General features: G+C 55.5%; 1 protein-coding gene across 1 annotated transcript in view; it reads right to left on the minus strand.

Moving 5' to 3' along the window:
- The window catches only part of LOC119093473 (protein bark beetle), a 57,212-nt gene that overhangs the window by 20,296 nt on the left and 17,289 nt on the right, over nucleotides 1–19,627 (minus strand). The window contains exons 4-11 of the mRNA XM_037216428.1: nucleotides 7,918–8,105; nucleotides 4,700–4,899; nucleotides 4,361–4,502; nucleotides 3,338–3,579; nucleotides 2,774–2,905; nucleotides 2,182–2,299; nucleotides 647–1,927; nucleotides 60–217 (exon numbers count right to left, since the gene is read on the minus strand). Coding sequence (XP_037072323.1) covers nucleotides 60–217; nucleotides 647–1,927; nucleotides 2,182–2,299; nucleotides 2,774–2,905; nucleotides 3,338–3,579; nucleotides 4,361–4,502; nucleotides 4,700–4,899; nucleotides 7,918–8,105 — 2,461 coding nt within the window. The remainder of the gene's footprint in view (nucleotides 1–59; nucleotides 218–646; nucleotides 1,928–2,181; nucleotides 2,300–2,773; nucleotides 2,906–3,337; nucleotides 3,580–4,360; nucleotides 4,503–4,699; nucleotides 4,900–7,917; nucleotides 8,106–19,627) is intronic.

The raw sequence follows: 19,627 nt of genomic DNA on the forward strand, positions 1-19,627 counted from the left end.
AGTGCGCCAAAGTCAACCTGACCAAGGTGCTGTAGTGCGCCAAATCCCATGTGACTAACCTGCAGGCGGCCCTCGCGCTCGGTGCGGCCGCCCACCAGCCGGACGGGCGCCAGGCTGACGTTGTCCCGCTGGTCACGCTCCTGCAGACTGAGCGTGACACGCTTCTCCTCGCTCATGGAGGATCCCTCGGCGTGCAGGTGGCCGGCCACCATCATACCTGAGATCAGCGGACGCCGCTCAGCACAGTTGGACGCGACGCTCCCCTTCGAAACGAAACCCCCAAGCTGCGACGTGCCCAACCACAAACTAGATGGGAAGGCAGTGGCGGACACATATCGAATGGTGGGATGTTGAAAATACGCCTAGGGCTGGATAGAGGTTCCAGAAGGCGGGCCCGGAGAGGGAGAAAGAGTGATGTGCTTTCTTCTTACGAAGGGCCTGCCCTAGCCCGTTACCGCTCCATCATGGGTCTGGGAACTTTAGGAAGGAACTTTATCCCCTTGCCTTGCGTGCGCCCTGCCCTGATGTCAACGATCATCCTGTCGTCTCCGCCGTTGAACCTCCCATTTTCCCCAGGCCTTGGTGCACACCCTGTCCCCGCCCCTAGCCCAGCATGGTCTGGGCCGCCGCTCCGACGAGCACTCACCGACGCTGTGCTCAAACTCGAGGCGCACGCCGAAGGCCACGGTCAGGCGCGCGCCCGGCCTGACGTAGATGTCACGGGTGACCGAGAACGTGCCGTCGGGCAGGATGACCTGGCCGGCGATCTCGCCGCCGATCTCACCCAGCTCGTTCGGCCCGAAGCTCGGCACGAACTGCTCGTTGAGCGAGAGCAGGATCGAGTTGGGGTCGTTCTCGCTCAGCAGGAACGGCTCGAAGTCGGCCTTGGCCAGGTTGTAGCGGTCCTTGCGGTCGAACACGCGGTCGTACACCTGGTTGGAGCGCTTGAAGCCGAGCCAGTTGTGCGAGAAGTTGGCGTTGGCGCTCTGGTCCTCGAAGTGGACACCCAGTTCGTAGCGCGAGGCGGGATTCTCCAGGATGTTGCGGTAGACGACGGCCGACGCTGAGGAGACGGTGACCACGGCCGCCACGCGGTTACGCGGGTTCAGGCTGGGAAACGGCTCCGACACATTGTTCTTCTGCAAGAAGTTCTTGGTGAAGAGGATCTGCTGAGCAGAGTCGTGCGCGTACTGAGAGGCGCCGATGTTCACCACGTACATGCCGGCGTTGCGCTCGAAAAAGTTGTGCGTGATGTTGAGTTGGAGCGGCAGCTTCTCGACGGCCGGCGTGTCGCCGCTGTACAGCCTCAGCGTCGCCACCAGCTGGTCCGCGAAGTAGTTGTACTCGATGTTACCGAACACGTTCGACACCGGAGCCATGTTGACCGCCAGCCTCTCGTTGTTGAGGAAGCGGTTGTGGCCGATCTGAAGCGTCAACGCACCCCGCGTGGAGCGCTGGCACGTCCACAGGTCCACGGCGTCCTGGCGCGCGCGCCGGAACACGTTACCGCTGATGTTGACGAACGAGTCGCGGCAAAAGTTGCCGACGAACGCACCCTGCAGCCAGTTCTCGGAGAAGTTAGAATAGGCCAACACGAGCTGCTGGCTGAAGGCCACCACCTCGCGGGTCTCGTTGTACCACAGTGACAGGCCGCGGCCTCTGTTGTCCGCTATCTCGCACCAGGAGATGTTCTGCGCACCGCCGGCGTAGGTGATGTTGATGCCGTCGCCGTTGTTGCCGGTGATCTGCGACCACGTGATGTTGACGTCGCCGCCACCGCCCCGCACGTGCACGCCGGCCACGTGGGAGTTGTTGGACACGACCGAGCTGTGCACGTGCACGAGCGAGCGCAGGTTCTCCACGGCGATGCCGCGTCCATTGTTGTCAGAGATGTCCGAGCTAGACACGTTCAGATCGTGCGTTTTCCCTGAAATGACATTCAAGCATGAACATGCGCGACGTGGAATCACATCGCCTCAGCAGGAATGGCGCAGTCGCCACCAAAAGACCCAAAACCAAAAATACACCAAAAAGAGAAATGTTTTGAAAAAACTAGAGCAAATACAGTGCAGCGTGTCTTCGCGGCGTTATAATTATTTGTATTCACGGCCTCAACAATTCCGCGTGCAGTTTGCGGGCGCTGGACAGCCGGGACGCGGCGGCTGGGGACAGACGACTCACCGAGTCCGGCCGTGACGGCCATGAACACCTCCGTCTGCGTCCGGTTGCGGGCGGAGAAGGTGACCAGCAGGTGGTTGCGGGTGGTCACCAGACTCTGCGGCCGACTGCCGTTGCGTACCTGCCGACAGCGCACTCAGTCAGCCGGCTGGTGCGGTGATGCAGAGGATGTCTCGCGTTCAGCTGAGCATGATGTCCTGATGCCCTGTCCTGTCCTGTGTAATCACCAGGTCGGGTCGCACCCAGTCCTTTCATATGGTTTTTGACGTACGTTTCGCATTGTCAGAAGCAATCAAATCACGTCAAGTGTTGCCCCCATGACAAAAGATATTTGAGAAACGTACAATGACAGACATATAGTGGCTTCAGAGGTAAGCGCTCCAGAAATTGTTGCAAGCCGTAAAGGCCTCAGACGAACATATACAACACCCATAAGTCTGGCCAAATACACTCAGTCATTGCACGCAACTGGAAACATTCTGTAACTAAGGTCATCTCCGACCAGGAAGTTCATGACAGTCTGGCATTCTGACAGCTGACATCCGACCACTGCCGCCGTTATAGCGAGCGACGCGCAGCGAACCTAGCGGCGCACCTTGAAACTACCGAGCAGTGGAGACGCCTCCGACTTCCCGTCGTAAAAACTGATCTCAGCATCGTCGTTGGCTTCGTTCATCAGATACAGGAAGTTGACGGTGAGCACCAGCCCGATCCGGGAGCTGAAACGCTGGAATGGCCCCGGCGAGCTTCAGCCGGGCGGCGGGCACACCTGTCGGCTGCAGGACCCAGCCCACGCACGGCCGGGGTCCCGCGCGGCACGCAGGGCGATCTCGAGCACTTCTCTGGGTTTAGATCATCAAAGTGCTCAGAATGAAAACTTTCCTACACTAGACCAAGCGCTGCATTGGTTGTTTAAACGGCCCGTGCAGGAGCCGAGGCTGAAGCGAAGCGGCCTTTAATGGCCCGATGACTGCAGAAATCATTTCTGATATCAACACCTGAGATGAGCGACGAGAAGCTGGCCGTAGTCTCAGTCTAAACTCCGTCAGTCCCACGCGTCACCTGGCTATTTAACCCAGTAAGAGCACTGACTGACAGCGGCGTGAGGCCTTCAGGCTCGCAGGACACCGTGCTCACCATCACGCGGAGGCCGCCTCACCTTCTGGCACCGGATCGGTCGGTGGCTGGTCTTGAACTGCTGCGCCACGGTGTAGAGTGGGAAGATCTGGCGGGCGATGGTGCCCGAGCTGCAGAAGTCGGCCACGGCCGTGCCGTCCACCTCGCGGCGCGGCGTCTGCGTGTCGTGCTGCACCAGGCGCAGGCCGTCGGCGCCGCTCCCCAGCACCCGGCAGCCGTGCACGTGCACGAGGCCCGTGGATGTGTTGACGTAGATACCGGTGCCTGCAACAGCACGCCCGCCTCGTCATCTACCGCCACGCTAAAAAGAAATGCCCAGTAGCTCTTCGGAGGGCTCTTGCAAACGCGGGTCCAGATTGCGGTGCTTGCTGGAAGGCGTCAAGCGGCCGGGGTTGATGCACCCCGAAAATTGCTCACGGCATTTATCCAAAAAACGTTACAACGGTCAAGTTAGCCCGCTTTCCGTAATTTTGGTAACCGTTTGTTGATAACCTTTAGGTGGCAAAATGAGGAGGGGCTACCCGTAAGGAGAGGTTTTAGCATGTGTTGTTGCCTTGAATCACGATTAAAATCCTTGGTACGGTATCGGCGTTTTAATCAAAGCTTGTAGGAGATGACACTATATTTTCGTTTGATATTCGTTTGATTATCATCCCAACCCATATCGTATAATCTGACAACAGGCAGACAAAAGAACTCTGCAGTCAGACGTGGCACATATGTGTTTCATGGACCTTGACACGCCGAGGCCTTTGTGGAAAATGCACCAGTTGGGGGGAAACCGCTTGAAAATGGGAGCGAGGCTACACCCTAACGAACAATTGGGTAGACATAATCATGAACTCTGCAAGAATTGGCACTTGAAACGCTGAAACACAACTGAGTTACCAGGGCAGTGCAAAATTTAATGAACAGCATACACGAATAATACAACACGCCAACAGTAATTAAAACTAAAGCCTTAGCACGTCACTCAGGGGGCCCAATGATGTGTATATGGCAACCGCGCAGGTACACGCAGTCTGGAGGCAGCCGCCGCACGCACCAGCGTTGTGTTCGACGGTGCAGTTGTTGATGTTGACCAAGGAGTCTGGCGCCGTGATGTTGATACCGCCGCCGGCCGAGTGGCGGACCGTGACGCCGTACATCTGCGGTGGCACGCCCTCGCTCTCGATCGCCGCATGCACCTGACGGCGGCAGAGAGCGGGTCACAGCCGGCGTCACAACCGCGAGCAGACGACGCCCAGAGCCGGCCACAGGCTAACTGCGGCCAGAAGACGGTCAGAGACAACCAGCGACTTCCCGAACCAGTGAACACAGCACAGCATCGGCGGGTCTTAGGAGCCCGTCGGACGCCAGGCCGTCGCCGTCGCCGCCGTCTCACCTGTCTGTCGAGCCCCATGCCCGCGTGTAGCACTTCCAGGTGGTAGAGCTTCGACTGGGAGAACTTCTCGTACAGCGTGTCGCCGGCGGTGAGCATCTTGTCGTGGGCGGCGTGCTCGAACCGGACGCCGCGCCACTGCGACGCCGGCCGGCTGGCATCGAACACCGGCAGACAGCGCAGCGCCAGGTCGGCGTGCTCATCTGCGCGGGTCACACTCGGGGTCAGCTCTGCCACACATCTGACCAACGTCAGCCACCAGCCGGCGGCCGCTCCAGCCTGGCGCAGACCGGCCGCTCCAGCCCGGCGCAGACCGGCCGCTCCGGCCCAGGGCAGACCGACCGCTCCGGCCCGGCGCAGACCGGCCGCTCCGGCCCGGTACAGACCGGCCCCTCCGGCTCAGCACAGGCCGGCCGCTCCGGCCCGGCGCGGACCGGCCGCTCCGGCCCGGCGCAGACCGGCCGCTCCGGCCCGGCGCAGACCGGCCGCTCCGGCCTGGCGCAGACCGACCGCTCCGGCCCGGCGCAGACCGGCCGCTTCGGCCTGGCGCAGACCGGCCGCTCCGGCCCGGCGCAGACCGGCCGCTCCAGCCCGGCGCAGACCGGCCGCTCCAGACCCAGGGCAGACCGGTTGCTCCGGCCCGGCTCAGACCGACCGCTCCGGCCCGGCGCAGACCGGCCGCTCCAGACCCAGGGCAGACCGGCCGCTCCAGGCCGACGCAGGCCGGCCGCTCCGGCCCGGCACAGACCTACTCCTCCGGCTCAGCACAGGCCGGCCGCTCCGGCCCGGCGCAGACCGGCCGCTGCAGCGCGGCGCAAACCGGCCGCTCCGGACCTCTACTTCGGCCAGTTTTCACGAACAACGAACAATCGGCTCTGTGTTGGTCTGAGCTCTGGGGGCCCGTTTCCCAAGCATGGACAAGGCCGGAACTGCGACTTACGTTGGTCGGGCTCCTGTATCGTTCAGGGGCCCACAGCGCCTAACTAGGTATTCTGTGTCAACAAGTGGCCTCGAATTGGCCAGGGGAAGATTTGCACAACAGGGACGGGACGGGAATACAAATGACAGAGGGTCTGTTGCGTTGGTCGAGACCCTCAGACAACTGAAGGAAACGTCAGAACTTATAAGGAATGCGCACATTAAGGCTATAGAAGAGTGCTGTGCCAGTCAGGGCTCTCAATACCGAACGGTGGGCCCTCCGTCCGCTTTCCAGCACGGGACCGTTAAGCACATCTGGAGTTTATGAGCCAATTATTTGACCACCTGCGGCGATCAGAGATGTTGTTGCAATCATGACGGTTCATGCGTCGATACGGGGTCAACTGCGCGGGTCAGAAAGCTTCCCTCGTCAGGGAGCAGACCAATGTGGTAAATGCATCCCTCTAAGGGCCTCCGGATAAGTTAGAGGATGCCGCACAGTGTCGCCAGAATGACGGCCGGAAGACACGCCGCATTGGGACGGAATGACCCCTCAGCCCTTGACCGGGAACAGTATTGTGCCCAGTAAAATAGAATAGTGAAACAAATAACATCAGAAGGTTTCAGCCTGCGCGCCGGGTGACAATAGTGTAGAGGTTAACGCGCCTACGTTAACTTCTGCGCGTCTGGGAAACCACAAGCACGGGGTTTGATTCCCTGCGGTGTCCGCCCTTCCCGCCAGGGTGGGCGGCTGGCGACGCCATATAGCCCCAGCAGTAGTCATAAAGCCCCAATGCCACGCCCGTAATCTTGGGGAGCAAGGATAATGATGACTTGGACGGCAATTTTTGTAAAACTGAACAGCAATGGCTACTGCGTGTAACGCCAGGCGGCGGGCGCCGTGGGCACAACAACCATCGTAAAATAATGTTTCTAGGTATCTCAAAATTAAGTCGTTAAGTTCAAAAATTACACTGGGCGAATCTTTTTTACGACTTCGAGTTTTTTCTCTGGACAGCTTAACAGTTAAAGCAACACGAAACACAGAGATTTTACCTTTTCTCCCCCAGCTACATCACCAGATTTCAGGACCACTTCGCGGTGCTATAAAGACCAACGCGTTTTTGTCATCAATCTAAAAACCACACGTGTTAAATTACGCCCGGAATATCTTTAGATGTGCGATTCGTGGCCAGAAGCGTTCAAAAGTACTTCTTTCAAATGTGTCATCATTTTCGTCGACCCGTTGGCCACGGTCTGGCGTTGGCCGAGAAGCCGACGCTGCGCGGCTAAAGGAGACCACGGAATCCTTGATATCTCTGTACAACTAAGATACAAATTTTGATTAAGTTTTTGAGTTTTATCGGTTTAAAAAGAGTCCAATATACCAGTGTAAAATGAAGGGTGCCGGCGATTTATTTCATGCAGTCACTTAACGCATGCTTTTTTAAGAAAAACATGCCACCATTACCAAATAAGCCATATCCAGCGATTTTTTAGGGGCCCTTTTACCATCAGCGGGCCCTTTGTCAACCCTGCTTCCCCCCTCCCTGCCAAAGCTCTGGCTGCGCCCTACAGGCAACCTCATGCGCATGCCCAACAACAAAGCATGCGTTCACAGCTGCCCGGACGGCAAGACGACGACGTCATTCATGACGTCATACCCCATAGATCCTGCCTTTGTTGGGGTTCCGTGATGCTACGTGGAATCTTAGTCGAACAAACGCCCCGCGCCGTGTGACAATTATAATGTGATGCTGGCTAAATCTTTGTATCGAATTAGTTGGCTGCCCACCACTCGAGCGGCCGAACGCAAGAGTTAGAGACCCGGCTCCTTAGCTACGAACTACATCAGCCGTCTGCAGGCGACCCCAGCCGTCTGTAGGCGAACTCAGCAGTGCGCAGCCGACCCCAGACGTGCACAGCCGACCCCAGGCGTGTACAGCCGACTCCAGACGTACACAGCCGACCCCAGCCGTGCACAGCCGACCCCAGCCGTGCACAGCCGACCCCAGCCGTCTGTAGGCGAACTCAGCCGTACACAGCCGACCCCAGCCGTGTGCAGACGACCCCAGCCATGCACAACCGACCCCAGCCGTGCACAGCCGGCCCCAGCCGTGCACAGCCGGCCCCTGCCGTGCACAGCCGACCCCAGCCGTGCGCAGCCGACCCCAGCCGTGTGCAGCCGACCCCAGCCGTGCACAGCCGACCCCAGCCGTGTGCAGCCGACCCCAGCCGTGTGCAGCCGACCCCAGCCGTGCGCAGTCGACCCCAGCCGTGTACAGGTGGTGTCCGTGACGTACCGCAGATGCCGGCGCCCATGGCGCGGCTGCTCCAGCGGCAGTCCTGGACGCGCGCCTCCGAGCCGTCGCAGCCGGGCCGCTCGTACAGCAGTCGTCGCGTGCCGTTGAGCCAGGGGTACCAGTCGGCGTAGTGTCCGCCGGTGAGACCCAGCTGGCGGCACGCTACTCTGGAGTCGGCGGCCGTCCAGCTGGCGGCCGAGGTCGCACGGTTAACAGTCCAGCTGGAGGCCGGGGTCGCACGGTTATCGGCGGCCGCCCAGCTGGCGGCCGAGATCGCACGGTTAACACCGCCACACACCATAGGTCTGGTTTGGCTCGATCGAGATCGGCGTCAGTTGGGTCAGCAATAGCCAGTTCAGGGGGCATCGAATGAAGAAGAGTCGGGAGCGGTGAGGCAACTGCAGGCATCCGGGAGTGCTCCGCTATCGAGAACCACTGGGAGAACCCAGTGGGTCTGCACGGGCGCTCGGGCGGGGCTTCCGCCAGGGAGACACTCAGGCCCGCACATGGCTGATGCATGCTACTTACCCTAGGTAAACAGGGGCGGGTGGAGGTGAAGGATAAGACGATGAGTAATGAGAGCGGGGTTGATGACACGGCAGGGTCAGCAGGTAGGCCGAGTCTGCAGGCGGGCTGGGTCTGCAGACAACTACTGGGCTCAGGGTCAGCCGAGGTCTCCAGTGGGAACACGAAATGAGCAGGGCATTTAGCCGGGCTAGGGTCAGCGCAGTGCACATCGGAGGGTGGAGTCGGCAGGGTCTACAAACGGGCTGCAAACAACAAGCGGACACGGACTTACTACGCATCACACGGCATTAAAATCCGTACCCACAACTGAGCATTCGTGAAAACGGCGTTTGTTACATCACTCATGCATAAAAGATGACTGGATAAAAGACTTTGACGCGGGTTTTCATCACACACAATGTACAAAACAATTCAACCAGCGAAAGCGGAATATGCCATTTGCATAGAATTGAGCAGGTCCGGTAGCATAAATTGATCAGCATTACATATTCAGTTACACAGATCATGTTCGTCACTTCCATAAAGCAAACCACCGGTCCTAACATGAGTGTAACCACCTGGAAGATTCATCCCCTAATCTTAATAAAAGGAATTTTGCCTGGTCCAATTTTGCCCGTACAAGGCATCTTTCCTATGTTTCCCCATTTAACAAGTCACTTTAGGGTCGAGCTGTCTCACCGCCAGACCCGTGCCATCCATTCAACCCTGATTCCCCCCTCCCCCATCTCAGATATGCGGTTATGCCCCCGTGTCTCAATGGCAAAGGGCCGGTGGGAATCGCCCACTAAGCATAAAACAGCGGAAGGAATATGAGTTGCAAAACTTACCACGTCGCGCGTGCAACATAGAAAGAAAATACGAAAAGTTACGGGACAAACACAGATATGTAACTGCAAGCAAGCAGGCAGGCAAGCAGGCAGGCAGGCAAGCAGGGGCGGTATCGCACGAGAAAGCAAAGCATCTAATGGGCGTACGTGGCGACTTGTTACGAGCCAGACCGCAGGCTCAGCTTAACTTAACGTGAAATCACAAAAAATGGGTAATTCTGAAGTTCCGACCAGGTCCAGCCTCTCACGTCTTTGACCGGCTTCTTTGCGGCCATGAAACCTAGTGTCATGCTGTTTTAGTTGCAAGTCCAGGTATTTACATGAAAAACAGTTTTTCTCACACGCCTTCCCACAACTCTACGAAATTACGACAGCTTGACATTTCCATGTGATTTACAAAGAAAATGTTAAAACTAGAGATTGCAACAAACGGAGGAACACAAGTCGAAGCCGCCAACCGATCTCGGCGACGCTGGCTCGCAGCGCCACGGGGCCGATACCATCTGGCGAAGAAGGAAACAGACGAGCGCGCTAGTAAAAGTGTGGGTCGACGCGCGCAGCCGGTCCCGCGTGCTCGAGCGCAAAACATGGGTCCACCGGTCCGGTGGTATTATCAAGGATTGGTGTCAGATGTTTGCAAACAGAGGTGAGTAAAGACGTAAAACAATGAGCTCGGTACACAGACCTATCGCAAGGGAACGCGCTGTCTAGAAATCACTCACCGAGCTGAACAAATACCACTGCCGGACCCATTTGAACCCAGTAATCAACCCAGAAACCATCAATATCGTTTTTGAAACCCAGGGTAGAATATCGCGCCCTGGAGTCTTAGCCGAGAAAGACTGGGTTATATAAGTCACAGATCAGACACACAGTCGTGTTTCCAAGTTTAATGAGATAAATATCCAGGCCCCTCTAATTTTTTTTTTCTAGCACTACACTGGACAGTCACGAAAACGTGAATAATTCCAAATTTTCTATTTGGTCCACTGAAACAGTCAGGCCTGATCAATATGACAGACGAGCAATTTTTCAACAAAGCTATTCGTGCTATAGCTGCAGCGGGTCCTTGCCGAAGGGCCGGTGAGCAGCGGCGTTTTAGCTTTGGGGAAATGGTTTGCTGTACGCTGCGCCTCAATTGCGACCGTTTTCTGTTGTTAACTTGTGACAAATGCATCAGTATCGAAATTCCATTAATCATCATTTGTTGTAATTTCCCGGTAACTACTTTTCAGCTGATGTCATCATTCGTCTTTGTGCCATAGCGTGATGTCCCTGCTTTTATGTTAAAGTCATTATGCCCTTATTTGTAGCTGATAAATATATCTTTTCGGGACTTTGCCGCATGTCCTTCCGGGTTTTGAGATCGCGCGGACTACAGTTAGTGATGCCATACATAATACGTGGAACATGTGACTGTGGATAATACGTGGAATGCATTGGCTCAAAATGTAAACAAGCATTATCAGCCTCAGCAGATTATCCCACACTTAGAACTGAAGAAATGAATTTGCTCAACTTGCGACAAACGGGCCATCCAAATAATTCATAAAAGCTATTTGCCTCGGTTTCCAGGGTCGGATGGCTGCAACCGCTCTGATCTTGGTATAATCCTCGTGACGATTATCACGTTCTTCATTAACTCACCTGTCCCATGAATCAAAATGCTCCAGGGATGTTATTGGTAATACACATCAGAGCGACGGTAGCGAAGCCATACTGGGGGGGGGGGGGGGGGGGGGCTGGATTGTTTTTATTGCCTTGGTACTGGGTAGTGCCAGTGGAGCCCGCCTTCCCGATCAGATTCATCATGAATGTTTGCCTGATGAGCGTGCTCCTCATGGCAGTAATCTGGTGCGCTACACTGCTCAACAAACATTCGGAACGTTTAGTCACGGCATGCTTCGCGTCAAAAAGCGCTGCCCAGTAGGGCGTGCCAACAAGCGCACGCCAACACGCAGCGAGTGCTGCACTGTTGCTCGCACGTCTGACACCGGAGTCTCAGCCGAGGCGGCGCCTGTCGTCCCGGTCGGCAGCGGTCGGCGCCGGCTCTGGACGGACTACCGAGCACCGCTGACGCAGACTGCGCCCAGAGACACGGCCGGCCGCGCGCGTCATGCTTCACATGCGTGCCGAGTGGTGCGGCGGCGGCGGCGGCGGGGAGGCGGCGGAGCGGCGTGACCGCGGCGCCCGAGGGCAGCGACCGGGCTGCTCCGGGGCTGTTAGACAGCCTTGGACTGCTCTTCGGGTCACCGCTCTGCTGCTGCTGGTGGTGCGGAAAACGCCGTCGGAAGTGAGGCCGACTGGAACCGGACCAGGTCGGTAACGGCGGCCCAGGGTACGGGGAGGTGCCGCTCCGATACCGGCTACATCGAGCTGAAGTTAGGGGACGTGGCCGTGCAGCGTGCTACAGGCTGATGGCCAAGCAAGCTGTCTGGTGGCGGTAAAGGGCACGGCGATAGCTCAGTAGTGTCGACTCGTGGCTTCATGACGTCGGCGGCTCCCGCTCGTGTCCCTGTGGCGCACGCACACGTACGTGTCCTGCACTTGCAGCGGACCCGCACCGCCGGCTTGTGGCCGCGAACTGTCGGCCGACGGCTACGACCTGTCGGCTTGTGGCCGCGAACTGTCGGCTGACGGCTGCGACCTGTCGGCTTGTGACCGCGAACTGTCGGCCGACGGCTGCGACCTGTCGGCTTGTGGCCGCGAACTGTCGGCCGACGGCTGCGACCTGTCGGCTTGTGGCCGCGAGCTATCGGCTGACGTCCGTGCAGTGTCTGCTTGTGGCCGCGAACTCCCGGCTGACGTCCGTGCAGTGTCTGCTTGTGGCCGCGAACTCTCGGCTGACGTCCGTGCAGTGTCTGCTTGTGGCCGCGAACTCTCGGCTGACGTCCGCGCAGTGTGGGCTTGTGGCCGCGAACTCCCGGCTGACGTCCGTGCAGTATCTGCTTGTGGCCGCGAACTCTCGGCTGACGTCCGTGCAGTGTGGGCTTGTGGCCGCGAACTCTCGGCTGACGTCCGTGCAGTGTGGGCTTGTGGCCGCGAACTGCCAGCGGACGTCCGCGCAGTATCTGCTTGTGGCCGCGAACTGCCAGCGGACGTCCGTGCAGTGTGGGCTTGTGGCCGCGAGCTGTCGGCTGACGTCCGTGCAGTGTCTGCTTGTGGCCGCAAACTGTCAGCTGACGTCCGTGCAGTGTGGGCTTGTGGCCGCGAACTCTCGGCTGACGTCCGTGCAGTGTCTGCTTGTGGCCGCGAACTGTCAGCTGACGTCCGTGCAGTGTCTGCTTGTGGCCGCGAACTCTCAGCTGACGTCCGTGCAGTGTCTGCTTGTGGCCGCGAACTCTCAGCGGACGTCCGTGCAGTGTGGGCTTGTGGCCTGGTCGTGGGCCAGCTGCGTCACGGCGGCTGCTGGGCGCTGACAACGCGGTAACAGATCGCTATCGCGATAATGACCGGCGACCGATCCAGCCGCCTCAGCCGGCGCCGCACAGCACGGCCGCAGCCAGAGCGGCCGTGTCGTCGCGACGCGCCAGCTACCGCAGCCGCGAGCCAGGAAGCCGTCTGCTGCCCTCGGACAGGGCACTGACATCAAACACGGGCGCCACCAGCGCCGAGCCTTATATAGACGACCCTCCGAACCATTTGTTTGCCGCTGGTCATATGAGAGCTGCGCATCTTTTTGGAGGGTCCTTCACGGTTTTGCCGACAACGACAAAACGGTCGCAGCAACGCATTTACAAATCGCGTTGGTTATTCCCCCCCCCCCATTCGTCCTATTTCTGAAGAAGAAATGTCAGAAGTGATTGTTATTGTTTCTTGTACTGAGAAATTGGTAACTGAAAAATTTCATGAAGACATGCAGCAGGGTTTTGAAATCCAGAGGTGTTATATGTGTCCAAATAGGTACGCATCCAGGGAGACTAGGAAAGTTTGTTAGAGCTGAGAATTCACAACATTTTATGCTGAATTCCTGGCATATCAAGGTTTTGATTTTAATTTTGACTTAGAATTGACACATTTTTAAAGCAAATTTAAGGCCATCAAACATCTGCATTTCAGCCTTGAAATAGCACTGATATGCCGGTATAGCAAATCGAACTGTAACCTGGTTCGACGAAGAACCAGTCTACACCTTTGTCTTTCTTTTAGTTTAAGCACGGTAAAATTGACCTAGAAAGTGTTTAGAATACCAATTTTCACATTAATGTGAAATTTATATACCCAAATTTATAGCTGTGATGATGTGCTACGCACTTCCGAATATGGGATAAGAAGTTGACCCACACTTGGGCGGATTTTTCTCCGAACAATTGAGGTAGTGTTATCTCTTACATCAGAATATAAGAACCAACAAGTGTCAGCATTCATCCTTGTCTTCTAAGCTATTCCGACCTGGTTCAGGTTGTAATTAACGGAGGGGTTGGATGGAAACCAGCCAGGAGGTGCAAAGGCTGACAAAATTTCAAATCGACGTGTTCCCTCAGCCTCTTGCGATTGTACCCATTACCTTGCTCAAGATTTTCGGGTAAGAGGCAACATTAGAGGTATATTTAATGTTCAGGTAGCATGTAAGCCAACAGGGTACCCTTTCAAGGCTCCAAGCAGATCAAATCAAGATCAAGACCAAGATCAAGGATCAAGGATCAAGGATCAAGGATCAAGACCCGGCAGATTAAAAACACATGGAATGCTCTTTAGATAGTTTGATGGGAAGAAGGGACAACAGTTTTTTAATGCTCGTGAAATGTGTGTCAAATTGAAGACTTGTTTAAATGAGTTAAGCTAAGACATTTCCCTGGAAAGCATGAACACAGCAAAACTGAAATGAAAACAAAACTAGTGGAAGCAGTTGGTGCCCAACAAAACTTAATTAAGGCTAGGCGGTCATTTTTACCAAGAGACGCTACCGCCAGCATACAAGAGGTTCCTTTTTACCTCACCTCGTATATGCAAGCTGATAAAAACGTACCTTCTACTTAGTTGAGAAAAAGCACCACAACCGTGAATCCCGATATCGGAATTCCCCCTATGGTCGCGGCCAGACTGAGCACTGGCGCTGCGCGCAGGCCCTGATGGGGCCCCGGCCAGACTGAGCACTGGCGCTGCGCGCAGGCCCTGATGGGGCCCCGGCCGGAATACCTTTGGTGCCGACGCAGCACTGGCGCTGCGCGCAAGCCCTGATGGGGTCACGGCCAGACTGAGTACTGGCGCTGCGCGCAGGCCCTGATGGGGTCACGGCCGGCATGCCTTTGGTGCCGACGCAGCACCCGTTTGTGGTTTGCACCGTGCCTGCCGTGCCAGGCTCCGAGTGGCCGCCGCCGGCACCGCCCAAACAAAGAAGGCCAAGAAAAGTAGCTTAAATGAGTACATGAAACACTGTACTGCAGCCAAACGCTCCACGCTTTGGTCTGATTGAGTTCAGAGCCCTTTCGGCTAGCAATGACCATTTTCGGTCCATGAGATTAAGGAGAATAATGCGTGATTGAAAAAAAACAGCGGCCATCTAAGAGCCCTCAGCCACCAAGTTTTCCGTGTACAGTAAACCAGGGACGAGGGTCTGACAACTTAAACTCCCCGAATGAGTGTTGGTCAAGAAATGTATCCATTTTATTTCGACGAATCCTTTTTTTAATCCCTTATATGACGTCACATTGCCTACATCATTGGTATTTCTTATCAAAAGAGTTTGTGTGGTGACAGACCAGTTCTCATGGTCACTAGCTTATGGTCGGAGACGGTAAGTTGTGTGTAGTGTCAAACATTGCCCTCTATATCTTTGAGTATTACGGCAAGAAACATTGGGCCACAAATCAACAGGTGGTTGGCAAAGTAGCACAGGGAAAGGGGCAGGGAGGGCTCTCACAAAAGACAACTTCGCACCCCTGCAGGACAGCTTCGTTGGGCTCCGCGGCTGATGTTCTCAGCAGGGGGCACTCAAACCCGCCCACGGCTGATGTTCTCAGCAGGGGGCACTCAAACCCGTCCCCGGCTGATGTTCTCAGCAGGGGGCACTCAAACCCGCCCCCGGCTGATGTTCCCGGCTCGCCCCGAAGAGACGGGCGAGCTTCCAGATGCGGGGATTCACGAGGACGCGGTGAGTGAGGACAGAAGGGCGGCTGCGCCCGCGCGAGAGCGAGAGCGTGCTGCGCGTGCCGCGGCGGCGGACAGTCGCCCACCGGCCCCATCGCGTCATCCGCCACTGGCGTCGCTCCACCGCCGGGCCCTCCGTCACCGGCCGCATCAGCCGGTGCTGTTTCGACATCCGCAGGTAATGTCAACACAAGCATTTCGACGATTGCCTTTTGTTTCAAGGCCCACTCGGTACCAATTACGGGCAGCCCACCCAGGTCTGATCACGCATCGCCTGCAAGCGAATCGGCACGCGACCAATGCTACTCAGCCCACGCGTGGGCGTTCTACAAAGGCTTCAGTAGGGGTGGGTCCCTGAAAAGGAAACCACGCGTCCATTCCATGTCCCTCCGCGTCCATGTCCTTCTGCGCCCATGCACCCTACTGAACGTATCAATTCATGCACTTCTGGAGTAATTCATAAATTTTACATGGATGAAAACACCAATCAACTACGGCGAAAATAGAGAGGATTCTCACCGCAAGCTTGGGAACAAAAGACAGCACAGATTGAATATCTATATGCAGGCTACACGCACTTCAAGATCTTAGCGCGTTGGTGTTATGTTTTTGTTTGCTTCGGTGATGTAACGATCATGTCTACTTGTCGAAATATTGGTCGAAATCCAAATGATATTCGGTAATAGCTTATCAGCCTCGGGTTCAGTGCATAGGGTAGACACTGAGTATCATGCTCATCTACATCATCGTGCACACATCGTACACAATATTTAACGAGTCCAGTAAATAAGACGCCACTTCAACTTAAGCAGCCAGCATATCGCATAGCACGCTAGCTATGACCCCTGCATGACCAGCCGTGCATCCAATTACGAAAACATGAGGGAGCTACTCCCATTATCCATGAACAGAATCGAAGTAAACAGGGAAGTGGCCTCCACTCCTTGGCATCAACGATTTTGCCCACGCTAAACACCATGACACCGGCAAAGAGCGACATGACACCAGCAAAGACCGGTGCGACAGGGACCCACGTTTTTGTGGCGAGCCCTTCAGGCTGCTGTCCTGGTGTGTGTGTGTGTGTGTGTGTGTGTGTGTGTGTGTGTGTGTGTGTGTGTGTGTGTGTGTGTGTGTGTGTGTGTGTGTGTGTGTGTGTGTGTGTGTGTGTGTGTGTGTGTGTGTGTGTGTGTGTGTGTGTGTGTGTGTGTGTGTGTGTGTGTGTGTGTGTGTGTGTGTGTGTGTGTGTGTGTGTGTGTGGTGTGTGTGTGTGGTGTGTGTGTGTGTGTGTGTGTGTGTGTGTGTGTGTGTGTGTGTGTGTGTGTGTGTGTGTGTGTGTGTGTGTGTGTGTGTGTGTGTGTGTGTGTGTGTGTGTGTGTGTGTGTGTGTGTGTGTGTGTGTGTGTGTGTGTGTGGTGTGTGTGTGTGTGTGTGTGTGTGTGTGTGTGTGTGTGTGTGTGTGTGTGTGTGTGTGTGTGTGTGTGTGTGTGTGTGTGTGTGTGTGTGTGTGTGTGTGTGTGTGTGTGTGTGTGTGTGTGTGTGTGTGTGTGTGTGTGTGTGTGGTGTGTGTGTGTGTGTGTGGTGTGTGGTGTGTGTGTGTGTGTGTGTGTGTGTGTGTGTGTGTGTGTGTGTGTGTGTGTGTGTGTGTGTGTGTGTGTGTGTGGTGTGTGTGTGTGTGTGTGTGTGTGTGTGTGTGTGTGTGTGTGTGTGTGTGTGTGTGTGTGTGTGTGTGTGTGTGTGTGTGTGTGTGTGTGTGTGCCAACATTCTGCAATGATACTTTTCGATTCTATTTGAGCCTGCTTCAGTCTCCACAACCCTTGGGACAGCCCTTCTTTACACGTCCCACCGTTCACTAAGAACTGATACATGCGCGTTGGTTGCAGGTTGGCCTCTCCTAGGACATATATTTAAAGAATTTTGTGCATTAGACGTTGGTTTTTACGCTGAGTACCCCTAGAAGGTGTGATGTTCCCGACATAGCAATCCAATTTCTTTCCCTGAGCCTCCCATACGTCACATTTTTGCTCTACATCCTCTCAAAGCTAACAAATGATACATCATTATTCGAGTGGCCCAGTGAGTTCTAGAAAATGGATACGGGACACTCCACCGATGCTCTTTCTCCCCTGACAGTTCATACATGGTTTGCCCCACGGGTGTATAAAGTCCCCCTGTCTCCCCGATATAACATACACATCCACACACATCAAAATAAATAACATACATAACGCTGTTTGCCTTAAATCCAACCATTCGATCATACGTACACGACATTTAAGGTCCCTTTACCAAACCATTCCCTGCTAAATCCGCCAACAAATGACTCAGTTTTTCCCGCACTCCTGTCTGCCCCTCGCCTGACCGTTCATTACGCTTTCTGATTATATGTATACGCTGTCAACACCAATAGCATCCGCTTTATTGTCCAACCACAGGACCTGGGCTGAGCGCGGTCGTGCCTTCAGGAGCGGCGCAATAATCGGTCTTCGTTACCATGACCAACGGGCCCCTTGTTGGTTCCCAAGAATGGCTCTGGCTGGCTTGTGACAAAAGCCCTTCTGTATTTTCAATAGTACACTGCTGTAAAAAGCCCCTTCTGAACAGCAAGGAGAACCCCACTGAACTGCAAACGGGCCTGTGGTGGTCTTCAAGGGGAATACTGCTGGCCTGCGAGGAGCCTATCTCGGCCTGCGGACCACTATCTCATACCCTTGCTAAGCTCGACTGGTGTGGGCGGCATGCCCCGCTCTGAGAATGTCGAACATCCAGAACTGGTCTCCGTACTTCGGCGGCACCTTAGTTCCCGACTTCGAGTCTTAAAGGGAATGTTCCGCGTTTGAAAATATGAAGTAAACATCAGACATAATGAAATGCGCTCACTCATAACTGCAGATATTACTATAAGTGGAAAAGACAGCTCTAGACAGCACAATTCATCTATTTAGCAAATATTTTCCTTTACACGCCATTGTTTGATTGCGTAATTGTACCTCGAACATGGATTGACAGCCAGTCCACAGATACCATATCTGGAAGTAGCGCTCACAAACGTAACATATGAACGATTCGACAATAATATTTATATTAGCCTTGATCACCACATGGTCAATGGCATAGCAGGAATTGAATAACATTATTATGGCGTCATGGATACCTAGGTGACCTTGAAAAACTCTGCACACGAAGAAGTCTGCAAGTCTTCGCGGGCGTGAAGTTCAGACACTAGATGGACTGGGTCTTAGGAAGGGCAGAGCTGTGGACTGCACCTCATAATCTTTAGGTTTAGGATGGCCACTTCAGCTCAAAATCCCACACAAATGTGGAACAATCCCATTAAGAGATTACTTAAGGGTCGCACGAACACACGCTATTTATGCCGAGTACTAGTATCATGCGCCAGCCAGCATTGTTACTTTTGATGACATACTGCCAGTTATGCCGTTTTATTTTTTGTGCCATATAGCGACACCTGCATGTGGAAATGACAGAAAGCCCTATCATCGCCACTCCTTGCGTCAAATCCAGTTGAGAACGCAAAACTTCGGAGACCTGAAACTCCGGCATGCAGCATCGCAATGTTCAAAAACAGGTATGTGCCATTCATAGCTCGCTGAGAATGCGGGCCCACGCAGCCGGAGAACAATGGCTGGAGGCGAAGCCCGCTCCGTTACACAAACTGATTTCGTCGCTACGTATGCCGGGACAAACGTCGCGCGGTAGCGTGTGCAGCGGCCCTTCCCCGGACCGTTTGAGTCTGATCCACTGACAGCCCCTGGCCCCCACGGCCGGCGCGTCGTCAGCTCCGCACAAACCGATCAAGCCAGTCAACACCCGTGCCCTCCGGACGCCAACACACGCTCGGCGGCCGCCAGCCATCCGGTAAACACAGCCAGGCGGCGGCGCAGGGGTGAGAGGGTGGCGGATCTGCGGAATAAAGGTGGCCTGGTCACCGCAGGTGAGGTGGGACAATGAGCTGGACCCTGCGTGCCGATGGCCGACAGGAGGCCCGGATGTCATGTGCAGCAGGGTCGTCTGACCTCCGGGAGGCGGGGTCAGAGGCGGCGGAAGGTCACCACGGGGTGAACGGCCCCAGGCCACACAGTTCCCAGCCGCAACGGGCGATAAAACGGCTCCGGTCCGGGGCACTGATGGTCACGGCTTGGTGGGTAAATGGCTGGAGGCGCGTTAGAGCGATTTACATCGCGGAGAGGTTCAAGACGTGAGTTGATGCTTAGGGATTAGCGCCTAGTCCTAGCTCGGTGTCTTGG

This window comes from Pollicipes pollicipes, unplaced genomic scaffold (assembly GCF_011947565.3).
Source record: "Pollicipes pollicipes isolate AB1234 unplaced genomic scaffold, Ppol_2.1 Scaffold_4002;HRSCAF=4701_pilon_pilon_pilon, whole genome shotgun sequence".
Classification (NCBI taxonomy): Eukaryota; Metazoa; Arthropoda; class Thecostraca; order Pollicipedomorpha; family Pollicipedidae; genus Pollicipes; species Pollicipes pollicipes.